Source organism: Aythya ferina (genome assembly GCF_964211825.1).
Source record: "Aythya ferina genome assembly, chromosome: 3".
NCBI lineage: Eukaryota > Metazoa > Chordata > Aves > Anseriformes > Anatidae > Aythya > Aythya ferina.
The window spans coordinates 113,820,872-113,834,076 of record NC_140298.1 but is presented as its reverse complement, the minus strand read 5'-3'; the positions used below and the strand labels follow the sequence as shown (position 1 = coordinate 113,834,076).

Sequence of the window (13,205 nt, the reverse complement as noted above, 5' to 3'; positions counted from 1 at the left end):
CACCTACCTGGAAATGCAGCAGTCTGTAGTGATGCCTGGCTTTACTGAGGCCTTTTATTTTCTTTCTAGTTTTTCACTGTGGAGAGTAATCAGAAAGGTATCCCAATATTAGCAAAGCATAGCTGAGCACTGTTTGAAGATGGAGGAAAAAGCTGAAAGTTTCTCCCTGCAAATACAGGGGTTATCCACTAAACATTTAAATTACCCACTTTGGTTCCCACTTTTTTTTTTTTTTTTTTTTTTTTTTTTTTCTAGTCAAGTGTCAGGAGCAATAACTAGAGCACCTGACTACAAATTGATAACACTTGACGGAATTATTTTTTGCAATTTAGGTGATCTCTTGCATCCCTGCAAAGGTTACTTCACACCATTGCAAAGAGGGAATGAAGTGCCAGGGAGTGAACCCTAAGGCACCTGCCAATGCAGAGTGTGGGGTATGCTCTCTGAAAGCAACATGCAGCTGCAGCTCAGTTAACTTGGAAAAGTCAAATAATTAAAATGTCAGTGCCCAGTATCTAATAATATCAAGAAAGTAATGCAATAGTTCCTGTTCTTTCCCTTGCAATTATCTGTGTCCTAGTCTTTGTTGTATTTCTTGCCAGTTTGAAGCTTGGCTGTTTTATACAGCAAGGATGAAACAGTGCTTGACTTGAAGGGGCACAAGGCCAAGAGAAGGAAGTTAGAGAGAATAGCTGTGACTTTTCCCACTCACATAAATATAACCTGAAGGCTGAAAAAGGGACCTGAGTATGATTTTGCAAATTTGATAAAGAGCCCAAAAGCGTCGGAGGGTCTTGAGGGTCCCGGTGCTTTCCCTGCTCAGGACACTCAAACTCACAGCCAAGCAATATCTTTCACAAGAAGTTAAGAGCTAAGGAAGTCGTCTTAGCAGTGGGTTTTGCTAGCATTTGCCAAGCAGGCAGCTGTACTGAATGCTATCCTTAACAGGGCCATTTTAAAAAGCACTCTTGGTGCTACCTTGGCTTACTGTAGAACAGAAGTTCCACCATTCCACCTAATAAGAGATTTGTTATCAATGTTTTTCTCTGTTGTGCCTCTGTTTTCCAGTCTTTCTGTCCTCTTTCTCTGTTGAACACCATGTTCCAGGTCAAACAAGGAAACCTGTCCTTTTCCATCCAAGAGAAGCATCTCCATGAATTTCCACTTATATTTTCCACTACAGTTTTTACAGGATTCAGTCTCTCAGCTATTTTTCTCTCTAAATAGTAGTTTGTAATCCTGGCATTTCTGAATTCCCAGTGTGGGTCCATTTAGAAATTAGTAACAGTAAAATTAGCCAAATCCTAATATGCAAGAAAATTGGCCGCCTTCTTAAAACTATTGTTGTTGCATTACAATGGTGCTGAGGGGCACAAGCCAATAACGGCACCGCATCATTACCCGACACCGATGAGAAATAGTAGGAGGTCAGTGAGACCTTGGATACTGTGCGGTCTCAGCGGATAAATCAGAGGCGGAGAGAGGAATGGAGTAACTCGATGAGTGTCACACAGTAGGCAACAGCAGGGCCGGAGCAGGACCTTCAAGTTCATCCATAGTGCCATGTAGTTGAGTTCCTCACCGTGCCCTTGAACCCTACCCCACTGTCTGTTTGCACTGGTGCCCCGCCATATATCACATCCCGGCATCATATCCCTGCTCTGCTGTATTCCTGCCTTTGTGGAGAAACCAGGTGGAATAGAGGCAGGTACACCTCGGAGCTTCAGTCCTTACAGTGTTTGTAACCCCAGACAGGGTCCAGAGGCTCCAGGGTGTCAACATAACTAGTTTACACTTTTTGGGTACATTATATCAGTACGTACTTCAGATCTGTTCCCAAAGGTAGTAAAAATACCTTGACCTCTTATCTCCCAGTCTGGTAAACTTTCCTTTGACTACTTTTAAATAAATATAACAAACTCACCTCAAAACAAATCCCTCTTCTCCCTCCTCCAGGAAAGCATGCAACACTACACAAGCAAGAATGCAGTAAATAGGCTCTACTGGAGAGAACATTGGGTGGATTTTACCCAATATCCTCATGCCTGTGTTCAAAAGGGTCTTCTATCATTTGCTATTATGTGTGGCCCTGTGTGCCAAACATCTGTTTGTGGCCATCAGAACCAGGGCCTGTTCTGTCCTGTGTCAATTCTGCCAGATACTATTCCTGATATCAAAAATAAGGAACAAAGACAAGGATGAGCTTTGGCTGTTCCATCAGAATGATGCTCTCAGCCTGGGTCAGAACTTCCCCACAAAGAGCAGAGAATTGAGTTCTGTCATGCAAAGGAGAAAGAAATGCACCTAAATTAGTGCTAGGCCATAGAAAAATAGAGGCAAAGAAGAAACAGAGCTGGCACTAGTCTTGAAGCTGGGGAGGCTGCTGACATGTTGACCTTCCTGCTGCCAGTGCTGCCGGAGGGATCCGGGAAGGTATGGTCCCTACCTACACACCGTGATCCCTTTCTGATCTGGTAACTTTTGATAAATTACACTCTGATAACTTTTAAGATATATTCTGATAACTTCCTTCTGTGGTCTGATGGCACAAAGGAATCATGAATAAATGGTGTACAGGACCAAAACACAAAGGAAAATATATGGCACCACCTCAGAGGAGCTTACTGACAAAAGCTAATCTCAATTAATGGCTGAAAAATTACTTAAGCTGAAAGCAAGTGTCCCCTCATGATAATCTGAGCAATATCTAGCAAAATAGGACAAGAATATGGCTTTGAAACCCTGAAAAATTAGAAGATTGGGGCTGTTCACACTACTGTTAAACTGAGGTCTGGGAAAACTCAGCATATTAAAAATGAGCAGGTTGGCATTGTGTTGAATTCCAGACAATGGGCAGTGCATTTTATTCTTCTCTGTTCCTGACATAATAGTAATTTTCATTTTTTATGTTAGCACCTTTAGTGCCATTTCCTTCCCACTTACAGTGTATTAGGGCCTGTTTTCTCACACCTTTGAAATAGCTAAAATATGCTTTGCATTTGAATGTTCAATTACTCTTTCCATATCTCATTACCATCTTTCCCTTGTCATGTCAGGCGGTGTTTCTGCTTTGTCTTGTTTTCACATTGCCTCTGAAATTAGTGCCTTTCATTTCAATTTTTGGGCCTTTTTTAAAAACAAACAAACTAGCAAACATGTGTGTGTGTGTGTATACGCACATATTTTCCCTGAGAGGATGGCCTATTGCTCAGCTGGAAGGAGCTGGCTTGTCATGTCAGGGACATGACACAACCTTACCCTACATACGACTTCACTCATGGCTGCACATCTTGTCCTCTCCTTTCCACCAACACAAACTACGTATCAGGGGTTCTCAGCCACAAGCAAATAACAACATTGTTGTTTAATCACTGTGAGCTGCTGCCTTTAGTTCCAAGATACATTTACTAGCATCAGCATGGAAATTGTACAAGTTCTTGTTTCCTCATCTCTCAATCACTGGTCACTCATTTAGTTTCAAGCTGCTATTTACTCTCACATCAAAATAGCAGTAGCTTTGAAAAAAATCTCAAAAGTGAAGAATAAAAGGGATGTGAAAAGTCTTTAAATCATCTTTCAGTTCTGTGTGTACAAGATGGCTTTGGGTTTGGAGTCCATTTTCTTTTCCAGTGTCAAATGAGGGGGTTGGTCTTGGTCAGACCCTAATGGTGACGAGTTATACTCCCTTTGACTAGGTTGACCAACAGCCAAATATTATACGTAAACATGATTTTAATGAAGAAGCCAAATTTAGTTGATCCAAAGAATTGTTCTTCAAGGGGGCAGCTACCTTTGGTTAGTCTAGAGGAAAGCGAGGGGGGTTAGTGTCCCTAGACCAAATTCGTGCTTTGCAAATGCCTCCTCAGGCAATAACACACCAGTCAGCGCAGACATCCAGAAGAAAACAATTTACAAATTACTATTCTTGAGGTGGCAAATACCAGCTTAGACGAGATTTGGTTGTTGAAAACATACAACTTCATGAGTAGGCTCCAAGAGTTCAGCTTAAATGCTGATTCTGGTTTTCATAAATGGAGGTGAAAGCTGAAAGCTCAGCTAGAGATCTCAGCAAGAAGACGAGCTTCCAAAATTAATGCTGCAGAAATAGCCTAATGGTTAAATGGAAGGAAGCTGTAGGAATTCCTGAGATTCACTGGAGAATGTGATGAAGTTGTCTCCTCCAAGGAGTCTGAAAAAGCCTGAGTGTGCATCATGGCAGACTTGTTTTGAAGCAAGGAAAGGGCACACCGAAAGGGCTGCCCAAATGGACTGCTCTGCAGTAGCCTTGAACTTGAAATCTAGGAGTCTTCCTGGAAGAGAAGATCTGACCAAAGCAGCCAGACAAAGAGGAATAGCAAAGCCATGCTCCTCTTCCAAATGATACCTGTCTGTGCTTGCCTGGCATGAATTCTGTGCAGATACGAACATAGATGGGCAGACTTTACCAGAAGCCAGGAGATACCAATGACATTGATAGCTGATGCCAACCTCAATATTCCTGGCCCACACATCTCTAAACCTTGAGACATTTTATCTCTGAAAAATGAGCTATTGTATCCTGGTAAACTGATAATTCAGAATAATTCCCCTGCTCCTACAAATCCAGAGACTTTTAGGCCATCAGAATACTCTTTTTATTATTTTTTTTTTCCTTGTGGAGAAGAAAAATAGAGTTGTAGGACATTTTAACTTGGTGGCATCAAGTAGTCAACCTGTGCCCTACTTTACATTGACAATAAGAACTCTTTATTCATATATATATGTATGTATATATTTACATCAAATATGTATATATGGTTTCATGATGAATTCATTTTTTGTTCAAAGTGTCACAAGACCTTTCAGAAATGAGTAGGTATTGACTTCATTCTTCCGTCTGTCTAGATTAAAGGGTACTTAAATTGAAGGGAAATTTCACAAAATAATTCTAAAATACAGTCCCCCCAAATTGGGTTTGTCAAGATGTGTAATTTTTGACTGTGCTTTAGTTGTAAACAGATAATCTGGATTGATCTGAAGTGCAGAAAGATAATATGCTGTGTACAACTCGCTATTGTTAAGTGACACATGAATAATGCATTGGGTTCGGGATCAGTCGACTCTTCTGGTTTTAATCATTTATTTTCTTTTATCCATTTCATAACCGAACTGTTGATGTAATCCTACCCCATGTGAATGCTAAGTTCAGGGTTTCACAATAAATGAAATGCCATCTAACCAGCATGAAATATCCACACAGTGTAATCTAAGGTGTCCACAAAAGCTGGAAGAGGATTATGCTCCTGATGCAGCCAATGGGGTCCCCAGGGACAAATTCAATTCTCAATAAAATGTTTTAATTCTGCCTCTGATTTCTCTTTGCTTGCCTGAAGCCATTTGATGTTTTATTTCAGTAGTGAGAGGATGGACCATGCAGCGAGTGGGAAAGCAGGAGATCTGGCTTGGTTTGGGTGACATCAGGCTCCCTGAACTGAGCCCTCAGCCTTGTTTTTGCCAAGAAAGGACAAAAAGAAATACTAGGTGAGCTGACCGTACAGCACAGGCAAGGAAACATTCCCAAAAATGTTCTTTATCAGAATTATAAGCAGAATATGAGCACTAATGATCCTTTAAAACAGTCACATCTCTTCGAATGACTGCCCCTGGTGAATCTGTTATTTCTCAGCTAAACATTTTCATCCAGGATAAAAGCAGGACCCATGTGCAAGTTCTGTACCAGGGAACTAAACAAGGCTAAGACTCTGACCGTGGCAACAAGTGGCACAATCTGGCCACATCCCCATTATTAAATTCATGTTGTCTTCAAAACCAGTGCCCCTGCTTCTTGTTAGGAATGCTCCTGGGCCTGTTTTAGCCAACCTGTGCCTTGGAAGGACTTGGCACAGTGTTGGTCCAGGCTGAAACTGTGCCCGAGACTGTCCTGTGAATTGAACAAGGTGAAAAGTCAAATTCCCGCACTTCTGTGGTGATCTGGCATTGTTTAATTTACCGGCATTATGATTTTATGTTCCCTGTGCTGAATTAATTGACTGGATTCAGGTATCTTCTGCTTTTTGTGACTTTTGCTGAGTCTGCCAGAGGTTCCTTCCTGAAATCATGATTGAATGGTAACCTCTGGCTCTTGAACAGGCTACACAGGTTTGGTTGAGCTGTTTAAGACTCACACTAAGAGGCACGCTTTTGAGACATCGTATCTGTCTCTTTTTAGTCTTTTTTGATGTGAGAACTTCCTTTTATAATAAATATTGTATATTACCTACTTTCCTAACCTAAACTGATACTGTCTTACTTATAACCCCAAGGCTTGAGAAGCATTGCAGCAAACAGCCACGTTCAGCTACTTGTCTGCCACCGAGGAACATACAGTGGAGGACATCAGCACTGAAAATCTAATGGGTAGGTTCTTGGTGTCCTGAGTTAGGTGTATCATTATTAAAAATATAAAAAGAAAGTTTGAATGAGACCACAGAGGGGCAGTTCAGTTTCAACGGGAAGCTCACCTGTATGTCTCACCTGATCAGATTTTTCATGCCAGCAATTTCTGTCATTTCTCTCATTTCTTTATAGAAGAACTGGTGGACTGTCCCATCTCATAGTATTTACCTTACTGGTTTCAGATTCCACAGGGATTCTCCCAACTGGACCAAGATGGGATGTCTTGGAGAAATATTTCAGAAGAGCTTGATCTGCCTCTATAAAAGCCAGCCTTGGTCGAGAAGTAGCTTAGCAAATTAAAGTGGCTTTCCGAGGATGGAAATCATTTTGTAACATCTGACGGAAAAGCAGACATTCCCTCTCTACTCTCCTCCCCCCGTATCTAGCCCACATCTAGCTCCTGGCAGCAGGATTTGTGAACTAGAGCACTGCTGTAGGTTAATGAATCCACTCCACTTTTAGTAGTGCTCAGTCAGTCCCCTTTAAAAATAAGGTTTATGTCTGTTGCAACAAAACTAGTGCTGAACTTGGTACCTAAATTCTCAGTTAGGGCTGGAGGCAGGTTTAATAATCTATAACCTGCGTACTGAAACAATTTCAGGGGAAAAGCTTGTAGTTGGCTCTCTGAACCCAGAGGAGGGAACCGATTCCTCCATTGAGGGGAGGATGGCTAAGTTTTTAGGACAAAGGTACCCTGCGAAGGCTGCGAGAGCTACAAGGTCCTGTGATGTATGCTTTGTGCTGCACATTTGTGGGTGCTGAATTAAACTCCCCAAAGCTTTCAGCAGGCATCCCTTGTGTGTGCATCCTGGACAGCTGAAGCAGGGAGCAAGGACAGAGAGGGGCAGCATTTCTGTGCATGGCCAGTTTTGCTTTCTGGTGAAACTCAGGGTGTTTAAAGTCTCTCAGATTCCCAGGGACTTCAGAAGTTAGGCTGATACTTGAGCACCTAAATTCCACCTAGACCAAACACGAGATGGCTGCGTGCTCAAGGGGATCTGACAATTCCCTGTGTCTGAGCACAGTAAAATAGGCCAAGCAGAGCATGATGCTAACACAGCTTAGCATATCCAGGTGTGGGAATTGAATAATTTAGAGCAGATCAGCTCTTCAGTGTGGTGGCTGGGTGCTGCCTGGGCTAAAAGTCAAGGTAATGGCATTGCAACTATGGACCTGTAAATCAAGACCTGCCCAGCTAAATGGACAGATGAGCCTGTACCACTTGTCCTGTAGGCAGCTCTGAAAATCCTTCATTCAGTGGCCCTGTGAGCCTCCCGAACCCCTGCAGCAAACAGCTTCCCCCTAATAATTCAACCCAGCCATCCCCCCATCCCAACCTTGCCTTTCCCCTGCGCAGCCACACAGCTGGCAAACAAAACTCCCGACCGTCCTTCAGCCTGGGTTTATTTCCCAGGGCTGCTGATGGTCGAGCAGCAATTGTTCCTGCTCAGCAATGGCCCTGCGAGGGGATTCGCATTGTCAAGTTGCTTGACAAGGCAACGGAGTGAGAGGAGGGGCTGGCTGGGGAGATGCTCTGCCAGGCAGGCGGGACCGTGGCAGGGGCTGTGCCCAGCCTTCACTCCGTCTCCCCAGGGAAGGAGCCTTTCTCTCACTCCAGGCTTCTCCCCTGCCACACAGAAAGGGAGAGAGGAGGCAGCAGAAGGGTCCCTGCGCAGTGCCAGCACCCAACTGCCTGGTTTACTGCAGGCGAACCATGAGGAAAAGCCTCTTTGTTCCTACAGCCACCTCCCCTGCCGTTTGAAGCCTCCACCTTGCAGAGGGGACCATGGAGGAGCACTACATTTCCAAACTCCACCCAGTAGTGGATTACGGAGCTGGGGTCTTTCTTCTGCTCATAGGTGAGTTCTGCCTTCATCGTTTGGGGGTGCTTCACGCCTCGGGATGGGCAGGACGGGGCTGCCCCCATCCATGCTGCGGTCAGCATGGGCTGCTCCGAGGGAAGCTGGAGGGAAATGATGGAAAATCTGTCCCCACATCTTCCCCTGCTTAGCGCCTGCCAGTTGGATCGAGCTCTCCTCTAAGCCTTGCAATCCCTTGTGATGCTGAAGACTTGCTGGCACAAGTTTGCCCCCACGGGTGGTCAAAATAAGGCACCTGCCCCTTACATTGGCATCTCAGCCTGGGAATGGAGGGATGGGGCTCCCAGCTTCTGAGATCAGGGAGAGCAACTCTGTTGTGACCCTTGTAGGGGGAGGCTTGGCATTATGCAGGAAGCACCTGGGTCGTGGTAGGATAAAGTGGCATAAAACAGCAAAGAGTTTCCAAATAGCGGAGCTATGTACCAGTCAGCCCCAGCATGGCTTTGGTTGAGCATTTTCCTTCTTGCCTGTTTGCTGCATGTGCCCAGGTGATGTGAGTGCTGTGGCTTTAGCTTTGGAGAGGAGCTGACTTGCTTTAGGCATGCAGTGCAACTGAATTGTGCCGAGATGTGAGCACCTGCCCCCCTTCAGCTTGTTTGAAAACTCTGCCTGGGATACATTTAAGAAAGACCAGCATATATTTTTTAATGTGAATTAACAGAAAGGCAGCAGTGCTGGCTTTAGGATTTCACACCTCACCCCTGCTCTTGCACGCTTCTCCATGCACTGCCCTGCACTGTGCTGTCCCCTCCATTGTGCTGACAGCAGAGGAGAGCTCAGCATGAGACAAATTAATATCTCTAAAACAACAAAAGGGGGTTGTTTTACTCCAAGTCAGGGTGTCAGCTGCTTTCTTACAGAGAAGGAAATGTGTAGATGCAGCACAAGTAGGGGCTTGAAGCTTGCACCTGATGGTAGGAGGAAGGACGACTTCAACCCTCGTGCATAGTGCTTAGAGCTCTCGTGGGTGTGACCTGTGCTCATTTTCCTCCCAGAGGTGGGGTGTCCTTCCCACCACGCCACAGGTTGCTCTGCCAGCAAGTCCTTCCATGCTCAGCCACCGCGGGCATCCTGGGGCACCCTGGGGAATTCTGCAGGAGTAGCCAGAGGTGCCGAGTGAGCAATGGGGTTAGCAAGTAGATGAAGGAAGGAAGGAGTTTGGGTCTCAGATTGGTCCCTCTGTGCTGTTTAAGTCTTTCTTCTGATGTCTGTGCCCACTTGTGGATTTATGCTAATGCATTTATTCTGTTCTGCTGCATGCCCCTTGATTCATTCCTCTGTGGGCACTTCATTCGTGTGTTGTGTGTGAGCAAATGCAGCCTTCCTGCTTCTCCAGCTGCGAGGGAACACGCCAGAATCTGTTTCTGTTTCCTTATTTCACTTCTGACTTTAGAGGACACCTTCTCAGGAAAACTTTTGATCAAAGCAGAGCTCCATGCTATGCTCTCTTGAAGAAAAATGAGTTGTTTGCTGCGTGGACTTTTGACACAGTTGTCATGAATGCTTTGAAGCCCTGCGGCACATCTGAATAATGCATGTCCAACAGGTCCCTTTGCAAAGCAGCCTCTGGTCTGCCGCATGCCTCTGGCAAAACAATTTCTGTGCTTTGTCTCACTGCACCCCGAGACCATCAGAATAGTGAGGGAGTCTGAACTGCAGCTTGTAGGGATGCTCGGCTGCTTGGCCAGCACGTATGGATTAGTGAGGTGGCTCAGAGCCCCCAGCAGGATGGTGCTGGGACTCCTGTGGGAGATGGGCTGCAAAGAGGGAAAGTTTGGGAAAGTGGACGGGACCGGACGGGAGGAGGGGACCAGTGAGAGTCCCACTGGCTGGAGTGCTTCCTTAGGAAGGAGAAGTAAGTAAATCTGAAGCCCTCTCTGCTGTAGCAGCTCCGCAGCAGAAACACAGCCTGGCTGGGAAGTGCCAGCCTGCCAGGGAGGCAGGAGCTGCAGCCTGAGGGTAGCTGAAGCATCACAGAGGATGCTGTGCTGAGGATGCCAAGCTGAGTACATCCTCACCTCCTCCAGCTGACTTTGCTGGGCTGATCTCAGAGAATGAGATTGCTTCAGCTCAAGAGCTGAAGTTTCATAGCAGGGCATAGCAGATAGACACCAGCGTGTTTTCAAAGCATCAGCACAACGCAGCGTTGGCTTGGAAGACACAGTCCCAGGCTAACTTGCATTGTTCATGTCTTTCGTACAGCCAGGCATTTCATGGGTGTGCTAACTGTGTGATATTGTGTGCTCATTTTGCCCTTTCAGCCATCCTGACCATCCTGGGAAACTCAGCCGTCCTCGCTACAGCAGCGAAGCGCTCCTCCCTCCTGAAGTCCCCGGAGCTGCTGACGGTCAACCTGGCAGTGGCAGATGTGGGGATGGCGATCAGCATGTACCCGCTGGCCATTGCATCCGCCTGGAACCACGCCTGGCTGGGAGGGGATGCGTCCTGCATGTATTACGCCCTGATGGGCTTCCTTTTCGGCGTCTGCAGCATGATGACGCTGTGTGCCATGGCCGTGATTCGCTTCCTTGTTACCAATTCCTCCAAAACGAACAGTGAGTAACCACGTCTCTGGTAACCTGCTTATGAGGCGTGTGGGATGCGGTGTTCAGGGGGCACTTTGCTGAATATGGTGTGCAGCATCAGTCCAATATCTGTAGGAATAAGTCTCAACTTTTACTTCAGTTTCAAACCTCTAATGTCCCTAGAAGGATCTGATTGAATTCCCTGTTAAACAGTGAGGCTTTTCACCTCTCAGTAATACCAAATGCAACGACCTAAGGGTGGAGATCCCAAGTGTTTTGCTGGACCAGGCTGTCTTATCTGCCTATTTGTCTGCAAGCAGGGGTACTGAAAGTTGAGAGGAAGGAGTGTTCTGGCATTCCTGGTTTGGGATCATGGTACATTTTGGGTCAGCTTGATCTTGTAAAGCTGCCTGACTTAGCAAACTTTAAATCAGCTCTGAGGGCTGCACTCATGTCTCACCCAACCCATGGACTCTGCCTGTTTGATTTCTCAAGAAAACCCACTGGGGAACTGCAGCAGCAGCCCAGGCAGATCTATAGTGAGCGTCCTTCTACTGGAGACCTCGTGGCAAAACCCACATGGCTGAGGTGAGAACCGTATGGACTTATTCTTCCTCTTTCTTGCAGGTAACAAAATCACCAAGAACACTGTCCGCATCCTTATTGCTTTCATCTGGCTCTACTCCTTGCTCTGGGCCATTCTGCCCTTGGTAGGCTGGGGCTACTACGGCCCCGAGCCATTTGGCATCTCCTGTACAATAGCCTGGAGCAAATTCCACAACTCCTCCAACGGCTTCTCCTTCATCCTGAGCATGTTCCTCCTGTGCACAGTCCTGCCTGCACTGACCATCGTCGCCTGCTACTTGGGAATCGCCTGGAAGGTTCATAAGGCATACCAAGAGATCCAGAACATCGACAGGATCCCCAACGCAGCGAAACTGGAGAAGAAGCTGACACTGGTGAGTTATCCTGGTGATGAGAAGAGTCTGAAGTAATCAAGAGCCTGCAAAGACTCTGCTCACACCTGGTCTGCTCATAACCCTTCATTACACGTGTCTGGTGTTAGTGAAAAAGATGGAGATGTGATTCCAGTCTTGCCCACACACTGTCAGTTCAATGGCTTGATTCTTTAGACAGTTACACCCCATGATTTTCTTGGACACACAGATTTCCAGTCCTGCTGGAATAGCTGTTCGATCCATGCATGCTGCAGTTGGGGTGGAGGCCTTGTCCTGTCTTTCTAGCTATTTTTAATTGACTGAAAGGGTTTTCAGAGCGAGAGCTACATAGAAATTTCCTACAGAAACAGTTTTTTTTGTTTGTTTGATTTAATATATTATTTTTCAATAAGCACTTTGGTTGCTCATTTCCCATGGAAGAGCAAAATTTACTCCAGAGGCCAGTGAGTCGATAGGCTGTGCTTTCTGCTCGGGCTCCTTCCCCCACGACACACTGCAGGTAGAGTCAGGAGGTGAGAACAACTCCCTGTTAGGCAGGAATCCCACGGCGTGTATCTGCCAAGTGGGAATAAAAGAATATACACACTGCCCCATGTCACCTAGGCTCACGTCACGGCTGTTTCAGGTATTTCATCTAGGGCAGTCATGGTTTCTTCCACCCACCACATGCCTGGTTTGTACGAGCCAAGGGCTGAAGCCATGTTTCCCTTGCAGATGGCCGTGCTCATCTCGGTTGGGTTCCTGAGCTCATGGACACCATACGCAGCAGCCAGCTTCTGGTCCATCTTTAACTCCAGCGATTCCCTGCAGCCCATTGTCACCCTGCTGCCGTGCCTGTTTGCCAAATCTTCAACCGCCTACAACCCTTTCATCTACTACATCTTCAGCAAAACTTTCCGCCGCGAAATCAAACAGCTGCAGTGCTGCTGGGGCTGGCGGCTGCACTTCTTCAGCACCGACACCTCCGCTGAAAATCCTGTCTCGATGATGTGGAGCGGGAGGGACAACGTGCGTCTCTCTTCCACCGCAAAGGTGGAGAACCAGGGAGCTGCAGCTCACTGAAACGCCGCCGTGCTGCAGAACAGAGGCCAAGAGTTTGCTGCACTCGTGGGTGCAAATAAGAAGGAATGCAGAACGTGGGGTTGTCACTGGTTTATCTTATGTCAAATACTGAGGTTTGAGTATATATTTTTAAACAGCTCCCAATTACTATTTTTAAGGTACACAAAAATTTTTAAGCAACAAAAAGAAAATGCTATTTTTTCAAGAATTGCCACTCTAGAGGAAATAGATAGATTTAGGTACTAAACAAGACCATAATCAGCTCTGGTCGCACTTATTTTCAGGGAAACAGCTATAATTAAAAGAGGATTTATTATTTTCATATTTTTTTTCTCATACTTTTG

At 45.9% G+C, this 13,205-nt stretch overlaps 1 protein-coding gene across 1 annotated transcript; it reads left to right on the top strand.

Moving 5' to 3' along the window:
- Positions 1–8,221: 8,221 nt before the first annotated feature.
- LOC311434870 (opsin-5-like) lies at positions 8,222–12,861 on the top strand (the record flags this gene model as incomplete). The annotated part of the gene is made up of 4 exons (XM_084515345.1): positions 8,222–8,294; positions 10,577–10,870; positions 11,468–11,799; positions 12,514–12,861. 4 exons carry the CDS (start codon positions 8,222–8,224, stop codon positions 12,859–12,861), a joined length of 1,047 nt encoding a protein of 348 aa, XP_084371471.1.
- Between the last annotated feature and the right edge of the window lie 344 nt (positions 12,862–13,205).